General features: G+C 44.6%; 1 protein-coding gene across 1 annotated transcript in view; it reads left to right on the top strand.

Moving 5' to 3' along the window:
• Positions 1–21,273, top strand: part of adam12a (ADAM metallopeptidase domain 12a) — an 89,917-nt gene that overhangs the window by 16,206 nt on the left and 52,438 nt on the right. Inside the window, exons 2-3 of the mRNA XM_084670822.1 lie at positions 2,786–2,907; positions 8,536–8,609. Of these exons, the coding sequence (XP_084526948.1) occupies positions 2,786–2,907; positions 8,536–8,609 (196 nt within the window). The remainder of the gene's footprint in view (positions 1–2,785; positions 2,908–8,535; positions 8,610–21,273) is intronic.

Here is a 21,273-nt window from a genome sequence, read left to right as displayed (position 1 = left end):
CGGCTGACTTGAGGCAGTGAATTCTGGTTTGACTTTTTGTCCGATTTGAGACGGTGCCAAGGCTAGGTCACTGTGACGTAGCCATTAAAGTACCGTCAGATTGATTCGAGAACAGCCGGCTGTGCAGCCCAGCGCATTTTGTCAAGAGCAGCTGCACGGGTTCTTATGACAACACACAGCTATATCATGATTGGCCAGACTCACACACGACAACTTGACGCGTGTTTTGTAATCTGACACCTTCAGTTTTACCAATGCTCAAATCCGGACCAAACTGTTTAATTGAATTAAATATTTGTTGAAGAAAGGGTTTTAGTCCGCCTCTTCACTAACGGAAAGACTACGTGTAATTCTAGTTGTATTATCAATCTACAGATTGTAGAAAGAGTTTAACATAGCCCAATACATAAAATGAAAAATTTCTAGCCAGTCGTGTCATGCAGCCGAAAGTTAGAGCACTAGCCCCTCCAAATGTCTGTGCACGTCCCTGCCATGTTATCTCTAGTTCAACGTCAGCGCATTGATCTACACATGTACTTATGTCGCACCGCTCGTACGTGATGTCATTACACACTCTCACAAACAAAATCACGGTTTAGTTAAGCAGTAAGGAAGCCTGCTTGCGGGAAAGTAGCTGTTATCTAATTACTGTTTTTGCAATTGTAATCCCTTACTTAACTCGTTACTTGAAAAAAGTAACCCATTACTTCTAATCACTGGATTTTATCAAAGTTATATACATTGTACAAGTCCTCCTTGTGCATTGGAGTGCAGAGGGAACTGATCATAAGCTTAGGATGTTTTATTGAGACTTCTGTTTACACTCGTCTGAAGCCATTTTTACCGCTTTCTTACTGCTGCTAGAGCCTCTAGGTTTTACCTTCTCACTCAAAGTTCCTATCCTGTCCAACTTTTAACAAACACAATTCGCTGGCACATAGAAATTAAGTTCCGCTAACCAGTTTGATTCACTTCTTGATTAGATTTATTTGGATTCATTTGTGTTTTTAGAAGCAGCATGCTTTATTAGCAACAAAATGTTTCAGAATTAGGTGCTGATATTGGGCACCCAAATCCATGAATCTGTGATTCTCGTCTTCAAAGGGCATTTTGGAAGAGCACCAAAGAGAAGGTGATTCCGTATGTGTAAGTGCTCATGAACCCAGTGACCTCCGTCCAGCCCCTGTATACTGAGAGTACTGCATGCTCCCCCCCCAGCATGCAGTATTCTCAGTATTCGTCTCGTTGATTTGTGTCAGTGGTCCCTGTCCTCCCCCTGTCCCTGCTTGGTTTTCATCAGGCCCCTCGAGGGAGGGAGGTCCGGACGCTCTTTCTGGGGAGTTCTCTGATGAGCACCAGTGGAGGCAGAACAGAGGGTCAGGCAGCACAGCTGGGAGGGGAAACTGCGCAGAGGAGAGCTGGGCTTAGTCAGGAAGGCCGACTCAGCAGTTTCCCCATGAGTCGTGGGGGACAGAGAGAAATAGAGGTGGATCCTGGTGCTAGAAGCTAGGGATAAGCCCATCACAGTTTTATGCTGAGTTAGTTTTGGGGAAATGTGAACAGTATATTACAGTACAGGTCAATATGTGACAGGGACAAGCTAGAAGGATAACACGCTTCCTCCAAGCCCACACACACCTGTTTAAAGCTCACATACAAATCAATTGGACAAATAAACCACCCAGCTGTTTGGAAGTGGTCGTAGGAGGGAATTTTTTGAGAAAAGCAAACAAACATTTGATTTGGAATGTTTGCACTGAGACAAATGGTGCCAGTAGTCTCTCAATATTGTATCTTGAAAGTCTCTCTTGCTACAGGTTGAACACCCCTTGTACTGATTGCTGATTGCTCTGTAGCAGTATGGTCCTTCACCACTCCAAAATTGGGTTTGAATTCTGTGCGTGAGTCAGTGATCGACTTTTAGATAAAGGGTTCTGTCATGGTCCTTAAGTGGCAGAGCACTCAAGACAGCAGCCAGCTATCTGTCACTTCACCATCAGGCTATAGGCTTGAACATTCATTATTGGATTTCAGGGGTTCATAATCAACTAGACCTCCTCAGGTCTACGGACGATTTGATACCTTTCAACAGTCCAGCCAGCAAACAATAGCATGGGAATGATTGGAGTTGCACTGGGCAGAACAACAACTGCTCAACAAGCAGAAGTGGAATCCACCTAGGCCCACCCTGGACACCCTATTGTTATCACCCCTACACAAGCAGCTCACACTTCACTGTCTTCTCTGGAGGAAATATGCAAATCAGCTCCACCAGCTTGAGTCTAAGGGATGGCTATGGTTTCCACGGAGACAGTCATTTCTCTTCTCATCCCTTGATGTTTGAAGGCATAGATTAATGGTGTATCCAGGGCTTCTTCCCAGCTGGCGTAGACTCCAGTCAACCTGTGGCCTTGGGGGGACAAAGAACCATGGGCAAATCATGTTTGGAAAATAAATGTATCTTGTCGGCCAGTAATTGTTAGTTGAGGACGTCTAACTAGTGAGATATGTTATTTAGCATGTTCTTCCCCAGGAAATGCTGTAATTTATTATAAGTCATTACATGTTTCTGTTATATTACTGTGCTACTGCTTATATTTTTGCCATTCCTAATACAGCCAGACCCTGCACACTGCTGTTACTCTCCAAAGGTGCACAATGGGAACAAGGGTCGACTATTTTAAAGTGCCTATGTTAAATCTGTGCAAGAAATACGTTTTTTTTCAATGCGAAGACTTGTTTAACGGTCCTCTGAGTTCTAAAAGATCATTTCTCTTTTTTACAGTGGAATATTTGGGAGCAACTGCGCAACAGAAGCCTATGACCAAGCCAAAACACTATGGGACCACAGTACCTGTCCTATTGGTCGGAAAACATTGGAGACCAATCAGGTTGCACCAATCACAGGTAAATTAGTCACAGCGATGTATGAAACCCCTGATCATTCAGTAGTAAAGATACACAGAGTGGCTTTAGACAGTTTCAGGTCCCCTCCACTTTCAGCATATTTTATTGCATTGTAGATTCAGATTCAGAATCAGAATGGGATATATTTGCCATGAAAGTTTGCACAGACAAGGAATTTACTTTGGCAGGAAAGTGCATACAATAAACATATAGGAACCTAAAATGTAAATATGTGGACTATCTATACTAAGGGTACATAGGTACATAAACGTAGCCTGGCTGCCAGCCCAACTTCTCCCCGCCCACAACACCTACAGAAAACCCAGAATCGGGACGGACCAATGAAATTGCCAGGGCGGGCTTTATACGATGAAGGACAGATGATCAACAGTGACGTAATCAACAACGTCACGAAAGAGCCCTTGGGTTGAATTTGTTTTCAACAAACAACATAATACGTTGCTCTGATTGGTTGTAGGTCTATCCAATTGAGCGTAGAGGCATTTGTTTTATGTGTTCGGTTCAAACACGCTCCGTACTCAAAGCCCAACGGAGAGTTTTCAGACTCTTATTCTGACTAGAAGTATGAGTATGACAACGTCAGGCTAACATAAACTAGCAGTACTAAGTGGAATTAGAATTAAATCAAATGTACAATAAAATTAAAATATAAGTTGTCATAAAATTAAATTAGTTACCACTCACAATATAAAAATACAAAAAAATACAAATATTATAAAAAATACAAATGTACAAGATACAATTGTGTAATGTAATGTGTTTTAAGTAGTCATTAGACTCAGTGTGGACCCTTGGCCTTGTTGAAGAGGCCAACAGTGGAGGGAAAAAACTGTTTTTGTGGCGTGAAGTATTGGTCCTGATGGACAGCAGCCTTCTGCCGAAGGGGAGTGACTGAAACAGGGAGTGTCCAGGGTGGGAGGAGTCGGCCACAATCTTCCTCGCTCGCCTCGGGGTACTCGAGGTGTGCAAGTCCTCGAGGGAAGGCAGATTGCAGCCAATTACCTTCTCAGCAGTGCAGATGATACGCCTACTCTTGTCCTTGGCAGTGGCAGCAGCGTACCAGACGGTGATGGAAGAGGTGAGGATGGACTCAATGATGGCTGAGTAGAAGTGCACCATCATTGTCTTTTGCAGGTTGAATTTCTTCAGCGGCCGAAGAAAGTACATCCTCTGTTGTGCTCTTTCGATGAGGGAGCCGATGTTCAGTTCCCACTTGAGGTCCTGGGAGAGGATAGTGCCCTGGAAGCGGAAGGACTCCACAGTGTTGACTGGGGAGTCACTCAGAGTGATGGGGGTGAGTGGGGCTGTGTTCTTCCTGAAGTCCACAACCATCTCCACTGTCTTAAGAGCATTGAGCTCAAGGTTGTTCTGGCTGCACCAGGTCATCAGGTTGGCCACTTCCCACCTATAGTCAGATTCAACCCCACCAAAGATGTGCCCAATGAGGGTGGTGTTGTCCGCAAACTTCACGGATGGATGACTGGAGGTGCAGCTGTTGGTGTACAGGGAGAAGAGCAGAGGGGAAAATACACGCAGCCCTTAGGAGCTCTGGTGCTGATGGACCAGGAGTCAGAGACGTGTTTCCCCAGCTTAACGCACTGCTTCCTGTCAGACAGAAAGTCTGTGATCCACCTGCAGGTGGAATCAGGCACGTTCAGCTGGGAGAGCTTGTCCTGAAGCAGGGCTGGGATGATGGTATTGAAGGCAGAGCTGAAGTCCACAAACAGGATCCTGGCGTAGGATGCTGGGGAGTCCAGACGCTGTAGGGTGAAGTGGAGGGCCATGTTAACTGCGTCGTCCACAGACCTGTTGGCTCTGTAGGAAAACTGCAGGGGGTTCAATAGAGGGTCTGTGATGGATTTAAGGTGTGCCAGCACCAGGCGCTCAAAAGACTTCATTACCACAGAGGTCAGGGCGACGGGTCTGTAGTCATTATGTCCAGTTGGCCTGGGCTTTATGGGTTAGGGATGATGGTGGAGGACTTGAGACAGGCTGGCACATGGCATGTCTCCAGGGAGGTGTTGAAGATGTAGATGAACACCGGAGACAGCTGGTCAGCACAGTTCTTGAGGGTGGCAGTGGAGACAGTGTCTGGCCCAGCTGCTTTGCGTGGGTTCTGCCTCTTGAAAAGTCTGTTAACTTCACTCTCCTTAATGGAGAGTGTCGTCACTGAGTTGGTGGGGAGCGGGGGGAGGGAAAGGATAGTTCAGGGCAGTGCAATTGTCTTTCAAAATGACAGTAGAACTCGTTCAGGTCGTTGGCCAGACAAGAGTCATTAGTGGAGTGGGGGGCTCTGGGCTTGTAGTTGGTGATCTGCCTGAGCCCTCTCCAGACAGAAGCAGAGTCGTTAGCATAGAACTGGCGCTTCAGCCTCTCTCACCGCCTAAACCTGTTCTTCGACTCCTTAAATCTGTCCTTGTCCCCACTCCTCTTTGTCCAACCTCAGCCTTCTGAGTTTAGCTGTAAACCAGGGTTTGTCGTTGTTGTAGCTCACCCTGGTGCGTGTTGGTATACAGCAGCCCTCACAAAAGCTGATGTATGATGTCACAGCCTCTGTGAGCTCATCCAGACTATTGGAGGCAGTCATGAACATGTCCTAGTCAGTACAGTCCAAGCACGCCTGCAGTTCCTCCATAGCCTCACCGGTCCACTGTTTCGATGTCCTCACAGCAGGTTTGCAGCGCTTAAGCTTCTGCCTGTATGCAGGAATCAGGTGAACCATGGCATGGTCTGAGTGACCCGGTGCTGCTCGAGGAACCGCAGGGTAGGCTTTACTGATTGAAGAGTAGCAGTGATCCAAAGTGTTCCCTTCTCTGGTAGGGCATTTGATGAATTGTCTGTATTTGGGGAGTTCTTGAGTGAGATTGCCTTTATTAAAGTCGCCTAGCACAATAACCAAGGAATCCGGATTTTCATGCTCCACGCACAATATCTGGCCGGCGAGCACACGTTGAACCTCGTTGGCGCTAGCCTGAGGGGGCATGTAGACGCCAACAAGTGTGAATGAAGCAGCTCACGTGGCGAGCAAAAAGGTTTACAGTTAATAAAAAAGATTCTGGATCAGGAGAACAGTGCTGCAGAATCACTGTCACATTTTCACACCAGTCACTATTAATGTAAAAAACAAATACCACCACTTTTTGTTTTGCCAGAGAGCACAGGGTCACAATCCTCTCTCAGCAGTTTGAAACCTGCTAGCTGTAACGCAGAGTCTGGGATCAGTTCACTCAGCCATGTCTCCATAAAGCACAAAACGGAAGATGAATGAAAGTCAATTACCTATATCGTGTGTAGTGAAAACATGTTTTTAGAAAATATTGCAAGTTTATTACAAATCGAATTAATCTCAAGTCCTTCCATTAGTAGTTTGTAGAAGCCCCCTTTGGCAGCAAGAGCCTTCTTGGGTACATCTTTATAATCTTTACACACCTCAACCAGTTGATTCCATTCTTCCTGCCAGATCCTCTTAGGCTCCATCTGATTGGATGGGAAGTGTCTGCAGGTTTCTCAACAGGTGTTCTACTTGGTTTAAGTCTGGATTTTGGCTGGGCCACCCAAGGTCAGTCAGAGACTTCCGAGTCTCGAAGCCACTCCAGCGCTGTCTTGGCTGCGTGCTCCAGGTCATTGTCATGCTTAAAGGTGAATCACCATTCCTCCTTCCCTCAGTCCTGACCATTCTCCCTGTCCCTGCTGCTGAAAAGCACCCCCATGATGCTGCATTCACCATGCTTCACTGTAGGGATAATGTTAGCCAGGTGATGAGCAGTGCCTGGTGTTCTCCAGACATAACTCTTGGAGTTCTGGCTCTGAGTAACATTTCTGTTTTGTCACATCAGAAAAACATTTTCCTCTTGCTCTCAGAGTCCTTTAACCCTTGTGCTGACTTCGGGTGTCAATGACCCAAAAGTTCACAACGACCCGAAGATAACACAAGGGTTAAATGCCGTTTGGCAAACTCCAAGTGGGATGTCATATGCCTTTACTCAAGAGTGGTTTCTTAGAGAGACCATTGGGTGGTCAACTCCCTGACCAAGACTCCTCTGTATCTTCAGTTTGGCCGGAGGGCCACATCTAGGAAGAGTCCTGGTGGTTCCAACCTTCTTCCATTTCACAACTATTGAGGCTACTGTGCACCTGTGAACACTCAAAGCATTAAAAATGGTTTCATACCCTTGCCATGATCTATGCCTTGCCACAATATTATCACATAGGTCTACAGAGACTCCCTTTATGTCTTATGACTTAATTATATGTAAATTAGACATTTGTAATTGTATTTAAATAACTAACAATACAATTTGCTAAAAGTGAAGGGGTGTAGTATACTTCATGAAGTCACTGTATGTTACGTTATGAAGATGTGTGTCACATCAATATATGCCCAAAATACTTTCTGGCATGGTAGCAACCACCAAGCTGTGGTTTGGAGAGTTATCTAAGTGTTCAATACAGCTTATTTCCAACACAGAAAACAGTCCAACATGTGTTCTTCATCTGAGAAAGAGTGAGACTGGGAAACGCGATGCAGACCGCTAAAATGTTAATGAAATGTTTGATACCTGGGATCCCTTGGCTGTGTGTGGGGAAAGAGTGCCAGACATTGATATATTTTTTTTTAAGTGTAAGGCTGCCAGACAGACTTGAAACAAAACTTAGGTTTCCACTCTTTATTGTTCAGTCTATTCAAGTAGGTGAAATAATGGCAAAAAGTAGTTTTCCTTAGATCCTTTAAAGCAAAAAAGGTATGTGCTGTTAATATTCTCTACAATATACAGGATTATGATGTTTAAATTGATACGCTGAAATATATTTGTATTCCTCTCGCCAATGGGATGACTTTTTCAAGAAAATCTGGGCATTTCAGGAAATCTTCTATCCTGTCCTTCAGGATTAGGTTGATATAGATGAGTGGCCATTTTATCTCTGCTTGTGCAACTTAAAGTGATGCATTTCCTGTTTCGTTGTCCCCTCCAGAGAGAGTGGATGACTTAAGCCATGAAGTAATGGCCTTGGCCAGGACTGCTGACTCACTCTTAACTTCACTGTGTGTTAGTTTTGTGTGTGTGTGTGTGTGTGTGTTTGTGTGCAAGCATATACAGTATCTATGTTTGTGAGACTGAGATGATATACGACTTAGTGCTAACTTCCATGACTGTAAAGCACACAGACGGACTCTTGCAGAGTTCTGACAAGCAAGTGCTGAGAGAGTCTAGGCTTCTGTCAGGATTAATGTGAAATGAAATTTGACAGAAAATATCAAACTAATACCCTGAGCCTCTTGTTCTAACTGTAGTTTCAGAAGGATTTAAAACAACTCTCATTATTGGAAAACAGTGTGCGCAATCTACGGTGGGCCTGCGTTGTTCTAATTGTTTAGATTATTACTGGATGAATTTGAATATATTTAACATGTTCCTCTGAATTCCCTTACACAGCTTCCATTTCCTGCTCTGTCAAATCAGAGATTCATTTTCACCCACCTTGCGGTGTGAATCTAATCTTAGGGTAACAGTAAACACTGTATATACCATGGTGTATCAACTGCCTTCTAACCCACTCTCCGTCTCCCCTTCTCTCCTTCTTCTCTTCTTTCTCTTCCGTTTCCAGGCTCATCTTTCATCTCTGAAGGTAGTGATAGAAGTAGAAGGTGAACAGCTGGTCCTGGTGCTGCAGAAAAATGAGTAAGTGTCCCTCCATCGCTTTTGGCTCAACAAAACGCTGGCTTTGAAACAGGTCAGTTCTGGAGTAGTACAAAGTGGTGACATATGTGGTGCCTGGGGCTAAAGCCGGGTTCGCGCCCAGGCTGTGTAACACAGAGCAGAGATGCTGGTGACAATGCTAGTGTGTGGCTGAGCTCTCTCTCTTTTCCTCTCACTCTCCCTCTCACCCCCCATCCTGCCCTGTTTTCCACCCTCTCTGTGTTTTGTCTACCAACAAAGACTTGAAAGACAAACAGCCCCAGAATAAATTAGCTAGATGCTGATAGAAACAGACACCGTCCCACCTCCCCAGTCGCATCCTCCATTTGATCTGCCTCCGCAGCATTAGGGGATAACGAATGCCAAGCCTTTGCGTATTAGAATACCATCAACACTGTCAGTCTGGAGGAGGCTGTCAACAGAAGAACAGTTCCAGCTCTGAGAGGCCGTTGGTAATGTATGAATGGGTATCTGTTGCTGTGAAATGATCACACAAGGTCTCCATGTAGGCGGACTGGTTTCTAGAGAGCCACTGGTCTCTGTTGGTGAGAAGTGTTTGTTGGGATTGATGAAACAATATGGTCTTCATTCAGCCCTGCTTTCACCTCTGAGCAGCCAGGAACAACCAGAGCTGTCACCGGGTGACTGAGAAGGAGGGAAGGAGTGAGAGATGGAGATGAAGGAAAGGAGGACTCCTCTGCTGGAACTAGCATTAAAACTGTCTATCTTTCTCTCTACCTCATAAGATTATATTACTGACATATTCCACCTCCTGTGTTAGGTACAATCATTTTAGGTCATCTCAGCACTTTGACACAATGTTGTCATAGCTTACCTGCAAGGAAAATATCTGAATGAAACACAAATGTCCTGTGTGCCATAACATGGAAGGTTTTGCACAGTTGGTGATTGTGTCCATTCTGAGAGTGGCTTACTAAGCCTGTTGCCACATTTTTGCTGGCCTCGTTTACAGTTTGTAATTTTCTCTATTCCTGTGATCAGCTGGTGTGAGAAGTTCAGTGAAAAGAGTGAAAATCCCACCCACTTTCCACCATCCAAGATGACTGTCATTCTTGTCTGTTACCATTAACTGTTAAATCACAGAAGTACACTGTCTGGAAAAGCTTTGCCAAAAGGAACAAAAGCCCAAAACAGGGTCAGACTGGGACAGACAATTGAGTGTTGCATGATGGGAATGGAGACTTTGATGGACAGTCCCCCAAGTGTTCCTGGGTTGCATCTGACAGACTTTTGCTTGAAGCGATGAGAATGGAAACAATGGGTAATTACTGGCAGTAATGTGTAAGGATTGAGGACATGGGTTCAGCTGTAGACTCTCACACAGTCAGTCTTAGAAGCTGTCAGAGCCAAGTCTGGTTCTGTTGAGGCCACATTTGCAATGAAGTGAATACATTTGTAAGATCCATGAGAATATAAAGGCTTACTGTGTATAATAATATAATAAGAGTAATATAGCAATGTATACTGTGGCATCCACAGAGATTCAGATGGCTGAGACTCATACAATTCAGGGAGACTTAAGACAGAGAAGGTGCTTTCATATGCATTTCATTTATCCAAAAGTAACTACAAAATTGGAAATCTTTCGGGTGGCCTCGTTCTACTTGTGTTGGCTTCTCACGCCTGTGTTTAAGGCGCACAAAAACGATACTTCGTATTTATGTTTGTGGCACCTCCCAAAACCCCTCGGCTTGAGGCAACGGCCCCGGAGGATGTAGGTGGTATTGCATTTCCGATTAGGTACCCGACTCGTCCGGTCGTTTTTATTCTATTAACTCCAGTCAACATACCCCAAACTATCTCCCCCAATAACTTTTGTTCTATTCTCGAACCTGGCTCATACTACTAGCTCTTTCATTGAATACTTTTTTTAACCAATCCGAAATGGGTAAACTAGCACCCCATTTATTTGCTTACGTCAAGAAAAGTTGCCTGGAACTGTGTTCGCGGGTACGAACAGGGCATGAGCACAAAATGGAACATTAGCCGATTGCAGATTTACCTGAATTGAATGATCACAAGGAGAAAGAGTTTGATAATCTACAGTTGCCTGCCCTGCTGTAGCCAGTTTTACAAATGGTTGCACACACTCGAAGCAAAAAGAACAACGTAAATGTGGTCAGTCTGAGTCTTATGTGGAATGTATGTTCCATCTAGAATAGGCTTATATTACAAAACAAGTGAAAGGAATACTATACAGTGATAGCATTGATTTTGATTGAGTTCGCATCATGTATCTGATTCTTAATCCGACTTGTACCTTATTCTGCAAGTTTCTGACTACTGCAATGTCTAACTCACACACTCGTGACAGGTTGTTGCAAAGTATGACGTGTACAGCTAGGAGCTATTGGAGCGAGGAGCAAGGCGGGCCATTGTTCTGCGCAAGACCGGACGATACGGAGTTGGAAAGATGGTGCAGTCCGTTTTGCGCTCTCGCTTGCCTTACTGCGCCACTGAGCACTTTCCATAGAAATGAATGGGGACAACATCTTTGAAGAGTAGGCTCGCTGTGTCCACTGTATGACCGTTTATCAATCCACGTTTTTCTCTGTTCTTGCGAACTCGTTTGATGTCATCTTTCATTGCCCAAGTACGGTTCCAATTCAGAGAACACAAGTCACCAAGAATGCCAAAAGTACCCGTAAATGTTCTTGATCCGCCCTTATTATCGAGGATTCATTGGTTGGTGACTTGGTCAGTGAGAACGCATATAATTTCCCTGAAGTCATTGCAAGAACACAAGCATCTCAAATCGTTCCCCGTCCTCGCAAAACGCTTGGCAAGAACGTTCTTCTCAATAACGCATGTACGTTTTTAGCATTCTTCTTTTAGCATTATTCGGAAACCTATATAGCCTAAGTATGTGTCGAACACACCTGTTGACTACCCCTAACTTTTCTTTAACCCTGAACCCACCAATCACAGCCAGGACGGGGCGAGACATGACAAGTTTGACAAGCTACAGCAAACCTTCATTGTTAAGCATAATTTGTGTATGATTGTTGACAAGTCTACTTAGCAGTATTGGATCGTTAAGCAGTCAACAATTGTGTCATATCAAAAATAATATGATCCCTCTCCATAATCATGATACCCCCAAACATTTTCAGTGCAGGCCTAGTCAAAGCAGGCTGCATCTGGCCCTGCTTAAGAGGGAGTACCAATTGGGCTGTGAGTTGGGCTCGAGTATCACCTGCCAATCATGTAATTAGACATTTGGGTGCCTCACGTTTGGTTGTGAGCGTCCCACCTGGGTGGAGCAAGGCTTCCTGGAGGATTCTTTAGTTTATTTGTTGTAAAATGTTTCTTTTGTTAATTAAATGCACATAGGCATAATTATTTTTGCTATTGGCTCTTTGAAATGTTGCTAAAAGTCGCTAGATTACGTGATCAGGTTATATATTTGGTCAACCTTTTAGATCTGTAGATTTAGCGGCTATGACGACACTTAAGTACAATTCCAGATCTTATAGGCTCATAGGGAATGATAGAACACTAAGAAAGGCAAACGTGACGTAATTCTCAAATCTGTGAAGGTTATTTAGCAAAAACGGAGATAGCCAAAGAAGCAGAAAGTCTCCAGATGATATATTTTTTGCTACAGAAGGTGAAAAGTTGCTAAACCTAGTGATAAAGTCTAAATACGCAACATTGAGTGATTTTGGTGCCGTCGCCTAGCTTGTGGCATCCCTTTTGGGCTGGAAACGCTCTGAATACCTGGGGACATCACAAGACAAATGAAATATGTTTGACCATGTTGAGTGTGTGAGAATGTTGTTCCGGAGACTGGGGTACTTGACTGTGACCAGACCCCTAGTGCTGATATGGAGTGAGGGGTTCCTGTCTGTGGTTCTTGCTCCTGGCAGGTCTGTGGTTCTTGTAACTGGCTGGTCTGTGGTTCTGTTGAAAGCCAGTTGTTCATAGAAGACCAAATACTGAAGGAAAAAAAGAAGACAAGTCAAATAAAATTACTTCAATCTGCTGTCAGTCTGTGGGTACAGTCTCTGTGGCCAGGCTGTTAGTGTAGCTCCCAGTGCTCTGAGGACGTGGTCGCTGGGTTTAAAGGATTTTGGGTCTGGTCTTCGGGTCTCCAGGTGCACCAGAAGAGTAACGAACCATAGTAAGCCTAGAGCGGCTATGCTACGTGGGCAGGCAGCACGACCACAACCCATCTCCCCCCATGGCCCTGGTTTCCTTTGCTAATGGACTGGAGGATCATCAGGAGGAGGCTGGGGCCTCGTCAGGGGGCGGAGGTTGGTCTTGGATGCTTGCACTGGGGGTCCCAGACTACACATCAGGGGCTTTGGTCTTGAGCACAGAGCTTTGGTTTGGCGTGTGGGGCTATCTTATCATGTGGAGCATGAATGAAGGAAGAGAGACTCAGAGCTCAGTTTTCTTCCCTGGATGTAGATGTGCTTCCTGTAGAGGCGGTCGTCTTTCTGACTGGCCTGGCCTGGCCTGGTCTGGCCTGGAGGTGTTTAACCTCTGGGCTCTAGAACAATAACACTATCTGTCCTGGAGAGATTCCAGACAGTGACAGATTGTAGGTATCAGACAGCTGTAGCCGGTCAGAGCAGAAAGGGTTGTGTTGTGTAATTGTTCTGTCATGAAAACATCCTGATGTCTTCAAGAGGAGCAGGACAGAGACAGGAAGAGCCCTCTCACAGGTCAGACAACAGAACAAATAGCCAACTCTGTCTGGAGGAAACTCGAAACCGCAGTCTTCAAGACCTCTTATTGGAGTTATTATTATTCTGCAGCAGAACCACACACAGACTGTTTAATAGGAAGTCAGACCCAGAGACACTAAAGTGTATCAAATCCCCCCTCCTAGTCATTAACGGGAGTAAAACAAGAAGGCTTGCTCCGGTGTATAAGCATCTCTATTCTAGTTCTATTGTTTGTCCTTTTTACCCCCTGACACAATGTACCATGGGGAGGATGGACCCCGAGTTACCATATTTCTCTTCCAACTGTGCCTTGGTAAAAAAGTGCAGATTAATGCAATATAAATAAAAGAACCACCTAGATTAAAATATCTTTATTAAAGTCTCATGGTAACAAACCCAACTGAAGTCTTAAAGGATACAAACAGATGAGGATCTGTTTGTGTGTGTGTGCATGTGCGTGCGCGCGCATGCGTGTGTGGAGGGCAAGGCTGTTCATTATCAAAACATATTGATCCGTGTGTGATATGTTTCTTCTGCAGTGTCACTGCAATCAAAGGAACGATGACGCCTCATTACCGCCACCGGCAGACACAGATACAGGGTTAGCATCTTGTCTGTCAACAAAGGAGAGGAGCCAGGCATTTTCCCCTGGCCCTGCTGCATGTTATCAGTTTGGCCAGTGACCTGTTAACCAGGGCCACTGAGACAGAGAAAGGCCTGTAAATAGAGAAGAGAGAGACCAGATACAAAGGCTGCCAGGTAGCAAGACAGGATTGCAGTTCACACAAATGTAAAGAGCAGAGCTGTTGAAATAACTTGACCTCTGAAAGTGGCTGCCTGGTCAAAGAAATCACTGAGTTTTTATCAGAACAGGGACAAGTCACTGTGACAGCAGCAAAGGTAACACCATCCATAAAAATACTGAATTAAATATACTGTAACTCACAGTACACAGTGCCAGTACACACAGACATGCACAAATGCACACATACAAGCACACACATACAAACAATCCAAATAACTTGAAGCCTTGTTACTTGGACAAGTGCCTGAGTTGGGTCTTTCGTCCTTCTGTTCTCCCATGTTGCCTGCCGACATGGCCATGCCAACAAGGCCCTGCCACAGTTTGCTGTAATTCATTAGCTACAAAAGGGTGGCCTGGAAAGTGGAACTCATCTCTGTCCAGACTCAAGCCTTTTAACAGCCTCCCTCTGACTGAGCATTTTGGAAGGACCTCTTCTCTTTTGAATCACCTTCTCAGATGTTCCAATTATTTCCCAGCTTAGAGCAGTAATTAATAAGGCAACCTCACAGCCTCGGCCTTCCTAATTAATTATGAGGAACCAGTAACACTGTAAAGCCCTTGGAAAGAGTCCGACACCACCTCCAGGATGGAAGAACAGAGCAAGCTCATCCACAGTGTCGTCCGGGAGGAGAGAGAGTGTACTCTAGGCCCGATGGCTTTCATCCCGGTCTTGCTCATCTCAAACTCCCAAACAGCACACTGGCATAGACACAGATTACCATGTGAACTAGAGATAAACACAGCCCATGACAGATACACTGCATCAATCCTCCCTTCTTTTTCCTTTGCTCTACTTCACACTACCACGCTCTCCTGGCCCTCAGGTTACACCGGCTTGTCTTCTCTGTGCCGTACCCCCTCTTGCCACACACTCACACCACCCCCCTCTCCTCCCTCCCCATCCCCCCGGTCTAGGGCTGCAGGCCCCCCACGTGAGAGGAGTTTATTTTCTCTGAGGTATTTTCCAGATGGGCTGCTGAAGACTTCAGACTTTCAGCTGTTAGAGCCATTTCCCCACTCCTTTCCTCCATCTCAGACCAGCCCCACGGCCAATTGAAGGTGCAGGCAGGGGCTCCACAGTCTCCCAGGCTGCGGCTGTTCCTGAGGGCTGCAGGCCCCGCAGTCCTGGGCCTGTACCCTCCAGCCACAAATTCAGAGAAGGTCCTGCAGAGAAGGAATCTTTCCCCCAGATTTGATGAGCGTATGGGAGTTTTGAGACGTTGGGTTGGGTCCTGCCTCCCAAGTGGACTAGACTTACACAGTCAGAGAGGGATGGATGGCGATGTGGGACGTGACTAATGTGGTTTGTCTCACCCGTCTCTCTAAAGTTATTTGGAAACATACTTGTTTTCTCTCCCCTCGTTGAATCTCTCAATTGTACTTTTTAGTGATATGAGGAATGAGGTGCGCATTTGCCAGACATGGTTGGTTTTTGGATGAGGAAGTGAACAGCAAGAAAATAAATGTCGCTGAGACCCTAAGAAAAGCAGAAATAGACTCTCAATTTAAACAATGAGATGCTAATGTTGCCAGGTTGTATGGTAAACTTGTAGAAAGACAACGTTGTAAGGGTGGGGTTGCTGGAGGGGAGCTTGAGGGGCTGTGGAGTGGGGCAACATGTGTCCGTGGCTGTCTTGAAATTTAGAAGTTAATGTCTGTCTGTCGCATGACTAGTTAGTTGTCTCAAGAATGTGAAAAATACTCAAGGACAGCAGTTTGTGTCTGTTTGTCTTTTTTCTGTTGTTGTTTACAAGCACTTATGCTGCTTATTAGCTCAATTGGGTGTGCTCGCTCTCAGGAAAGCACCCTATTGTTTTCTCACATTTTATTTATTTCTTATTATAGACACCCTAAACCAACCAGTTTTTGCATTACATAGACATAAATGCTGTCAAAATGTGCATCTCGTTTTCAAATGCGTTGCTTTTACTTCCGCGATATGGCAATTCAATTTGCAAAGTGGCAATGCAATCCGCAATTCAAATGGAAAAGCAGTTTTCAAATGACAATTCAATGTGCAAATGACAATGCAATCTGCAATTCAGTTTGTATTATTTCGAGAAAAAAAGAATGATGAACGTTTATTGCATTTCATATTGATGGTTTTTAGACTCTTTATTCAAATGGAAATTCAGTGTGCAAAGTGGCAAATGCAATCTGCAATTCAAATGGAAAAGCACATCACTTTTTGCACAAAAATTAGGGCCCACATTTAGTTGGTTTCACATACTTTTATTTAAGTCTTTCACTGTCTGTGTGTATACATTCATTAAAACAATAATTATGTATTGTTCTTTTTAGTAAAAAAAACAACTAAGAGAACTATTCAACTTGACATGTTTTGCTGTTCAACATTTTATATGTTGCTTAAAAATAAAAGATATTGTGTTCAACAAAAATATTTTTGAGCCGTGAAACCATAGTATTTTTTATCAAGGTTACCATACCGTCAACATCTGAGACCAGCCAATGATTACTAGCCAGTGTAGCTAGTTGCGCTCAGTGATTCAGATTCAGAACCTCACACCAGATATACAGATATATTCCACAAAGATGGAAAACCTCTTTGAACTCTGCTTTGCTTATATTAGGTTCTCATTAAGGAAGGAGAGTGGTCAAGTTTCTCTTGTATGATTGGCCCTGGGCTGGAGTTCTTGTGTTTGGAGTGGTTTGTGTGTGCTGCCAGGCCTTTGCTGGCCTGATTACTTTTCCCTCCCACCGCTCTTAACCCCAGGACACAACCCACTTTGCCCCCCTCTCATCACAATAACGTCCTAAATACTATGGGTGGAATGGTACACAGAAATCACAGTTCGTTTCATACCTCGGTTCAGACATCACTGTTCAGTACAATGGAGGGAAAAGCAAAACAAAAATGCAGAAGGCAATTGTTTTTATTGCGCATGTCTCAGGCTGTACCACCTAGTGTAATACAATCTCTCCCCTAAGCTAGCTGCAACAGCCTGAAGTGTCTAAAGTAGTAAGATGTAAATAGTAAACAATAAGAAACCAGGTTCCTCTATGAGTGAATATGGGCGCATTGAAGATGACATGTCAATTCCGATTGCTTCAGTGATTTGGTTGGAGTATTGTGATTGAGCCTCTCCTGGCTCATTGTGGAGCGCAAGTCATTTTTAGGATTTTGAGTTTACTGAAGGACCTTTTTTCCTCCTGCCACAGTTACAGGTAAAGTGCATAATATCCTCAGAGCAATACGAGCAATGCAGAACATGTGCTTTCTCAGTGTCAGCTTTGCTCAAACTAGCTTCTTCTTGACTAGCATCGTGGCTACTGCTGCTCGTCTCTGCAGCCTGGCTGGGAGCATCTTTCGAAGTTGACTGACATTTTTTTTTTATTACTTTTATTTGGGGGTAATGCCCTTGCTAGCTCTCCTTTTTTGTTTTCTGATATCCCGATTTCTGAACAGGTCCTGGCATATCAACGAAATGTAGCCTACTCTGACATTATTAGCTTAACCTTAGATCAATAAATGACATAGCTGAGAGACTGGAGGGGGGGGTGGGGGGGGGGTTTGTTATGAAACAGGCTACATTTTACTAAAGCAACAATACAATGTTTATGTTAGCTGTTTTTAAGTAATGGTGGGTATTTCAGTTCAAAATTAAATTGGTTATAATTTCTTAAAATATTTAGGACGAACATGATTATTGCTGGCATTGCGGCTGGGCCCACCACCGCTGGGCCCCAGAAAGCTTTTCCTCCTAATGGGCGGCCCTGGGCGCACCTGGGTGATGGCGTCGGATATGCATTAGCATGTTAGCTGTATTTCCACTCACATACCCCACAACTGCTGAGCAACGCCGACACACAGTCCTTGTCTTATCCACCATTCTCTTGCCTGTACTACTGTAACTGAATGGGAAACCGAAGTTTTCACAAACTTGCGATCTTAAAGAGGCCAGCGGGTCCTCTATCTCTTGTTGGTTGCCACCACTCGCCATACTTGTACTTACGGTGCGTTCACACTGCAGCGTTTTTTAACGCTGTGCACCACTTGCCTTCCCACAGTGCACCACGCTCTGAGGCGTGTTAGAAAAGTTAATACAGAGTTGTAGTTCTCTAAGGTCACTGTTGTAGTTTATGTAAAACGGTGTCATACAAGTGTGCAGACTTGGCTTTGTGTACTTACAATATAATTATTGATATAAATGTAGGTGCTCCTGTCTCTATCAAAATACAGCTTTTACACGGCATGATGCAAGGAATCAGGTACGCTAACTAGATGTTGCATGATCTTGCTGGATTATGGCCACTACACATTTACTGTATGGCTAGCGAGTGACTGCCAATCAGCATTTCAACGTTGAATGTCAATCATGTGCCAGGTGAACTAGACTAGCTAGACTAGGCCTACTGTAGTATGCAGCTAGCACAGAAGAAAGTTAGAGCTACTGTCGTAAATGATTTTTGCAAGTTCCCGTGTATAGTGAAAATAAATCATAGTGTCGAAGTGAAGAAAATCCTAAGTCCGTACAAGTCAAAAATAAACTAAGTCCAAAGGTTGAAAATGATTCTAAGTGTTGACAAGTGGAAAATAAACTAAGTCCAAACGATGAAAATTATTCTAAGTGTTGACCCGTCAAAAATCAGGCTAAGTCCCAACGTTGAAAATTATTCTAAGTCCAAACCGGTCAAAAATCAGGGCTAAGTCCAAACAGATGCACTGAAACTCAGAGTATTGATGCAAAAGTTTATTCCAACACAGGGTAAAAAAGGTATCCTAGTGAGTAAGCTCCCAAGTGCAGACTGGCAAGTTCTCTCCAAACATCCTCTTATATACTGTATTTTCTGCCTATTATTTGTGTCATTTTTTGCTATTGGTACAATACTGTTGGTCACAGATACATTATGCATCCTCACATTATTGGTACCTTTCTGTTGATGACCATTTCTACGCTTTGTCACCCAATTGGCCCCTATACTAGGGTTTCTGATTACAGAAGCTGGGTCACGTTGGCATCTCTGTCCTTACATAAATCTGACCATGTCCAGGCTCGTGTTGGGTGCACACACATCTTAGGCTGTTTTCTAGTTGGTATGGGATGCTCGTGCTTTATAAACATAGGAAACCCCTAGACACAGACCTAGGCCTGACCTGGGTGACAGCTTCAGACTTGGTTGGTAGTTTTCCTGCAGCTTGGCCATATGTGTACGTTCTAATTTACGGCTAGGCCTCTGCATTCCATGGAGTGGTACTTCCCTACCCTCCTTTGCTAAAACCAACGTTTCACACTTCTATTTGGTTTTACTCAGTCACAGCTTAGCATCAAATTTCCCATAATACAACTTAGAGTATAATATAAGGAATAACTGAGACATTCACTTTTCAATCGGATAGTTCCATAAATGTAACCCATCTCCATCATTTTCAGCAGGGTGACGTAATTTTCTTCATCACTACGTAGCTAACTAATGTGACAACAACTGAATTTAACACACCAGTTTCTCCTCCATCTTGAAACCTCGAAAATGTTAACCATGACCAATGGTTGCTACTTTACAAGAAACAAGAAAACCAATCTGATTGGCCAACGCTAGCGTTTTCACGCTCCTCATTTACACAAAGTTGAGAAAATCCAATTTGCAATGCTCTGCTCCGCTAGCCTTCCCACAATGCCCTACGCGAGCGTCAACGCCTGGTTTCATTGAAAATTAATTGGAAGCTGACGCCCTGCGCCGCCCGGTCCGCTGCAGTGTGAACGCACCGTTAGTGCTGCTAGCTAGCTCGGCTACACAGGCGGCGGCGCCAATCAGAGGTAAGGCGGGACTACAGATAAGGTGTCCCTAAAGAACACAAGTATCTAACAGTAGTTCCACATTACATTAATTCATTTGCACGCAAGTTTTTACAATTTTTATACCGTATATTCTCTGTGTAAATTCATGCACCGAACCGTGACGCCAGTACCTTTTAGGTTCAATACGTCAATACATTCCACCCCTACTAAATACTGAATATCAAAGTCAGATCAGTTTTTCTATAGAGCATGGCCAGCCAGAATGGATAGGGAAATGAAGGCACATGATCTGAGTGCACCCAAACTGGAACCCAAGGACTGCTACCCCAAGACACATATCGAGGTCATTGTTCACTCAAACTGACAGTCAGACTAACAAGCAGGCAGGCAAGAGGACAGATAGACAGTCAGACTGACACACAGACACATGCTGTGGCTAAAAAAGACAGAGTAAGAGAGTGAGACAGAGACAAAGGAGGAGACAGAGATCGAGAATTAATGCAGCCTTGAGCCAGGGGGTAATATCCGCTCCACTTGATCTCCATCTTCATGTCACTGTCCACTGACCACAGTATGACCAAGCCTCCCCCACACTGGGTCACTGACTGAACCAGGAAGTGACATGTATTAGACAGGCCAGAACACAGCGTCTAGGAGCTGGAGAGAGAAGAAAGCCTGTCTGTCCAGCTGGTCACTAGGATTGTTTCGAGTGTCAGAGAAGGTCCTGCAAAGCCTGAAGGGCAATGGACTTGCAACATCTTAATGATGTCTGGAACTAAACTGAAAAACAGGGTCTGTTCCAGTTTACCAGTGTATCAGAAATCCCAGAGAAGCACTGGGGAGAGACAATCTGTTGTGGTCACTCATTGTAGGGTTGAATATGGAGGGCATCACATGCAGAGGGGGAAGGCCCCCCCCCCCCAACGCTATGGTTCCTTTGCATCAGCGTTTGGTGGGTAATCAGCAGAGGCTGATTAGGTTCGACTGATGTGGTCGGATCAGACTTTACAGGTGTGACATGATGTTGGCTTTGTGTGGTCTGTTGACCTCGCTACAGGATCAACTGCCTGTGGACAGAAGTCAAGTATCAGGAGTCGTCAGAGGTAGGTGTCACAGGAGCAGGAACAACAGTGAGATCTGCCAGGGCTTGGTGGGAGAGGCTGTGAAATGTTGCAGTGTGCAGGGAACCCAGAGGTGTGGGGCTGGAACGCAAGTGAACCCCTCCCAGTCACCGGAAACTCCCTGAGCAGGGGTCACTGCCAAGCTACTAACTCACTCTGGCTTGAGAAAGAAAACTAGACTCATGTGAGAAGCGAACATTGAGAATTGTCTTTAACATGTCACATCCCATGACCCCCCAAAAAGGAAAATATTTACTTGACATAACT

The sequence above is a fragment of the Hypomesus nipponensis genome, chromosome 13 (assembly GCF_054491055.1).
Source record: "Hypomesus nipponensis isolate SF chromosome 13, ASM5449105v1, whole genome shotgun sequence".
In the NCBI taxonomy this organism is placed as follows: domain Eukaryota; kingdom Metazoa; phylum Chordata; class Actinopteri; order Osmeriformes; family Osmeridae; genus Hypomesus; species Hypomesus nipponensis.
The sequence above is the reverse complement of the archived record's forward strand: the minus strand, read 5'-3'. Positions and strand labels throughout refer to the sequence as shown.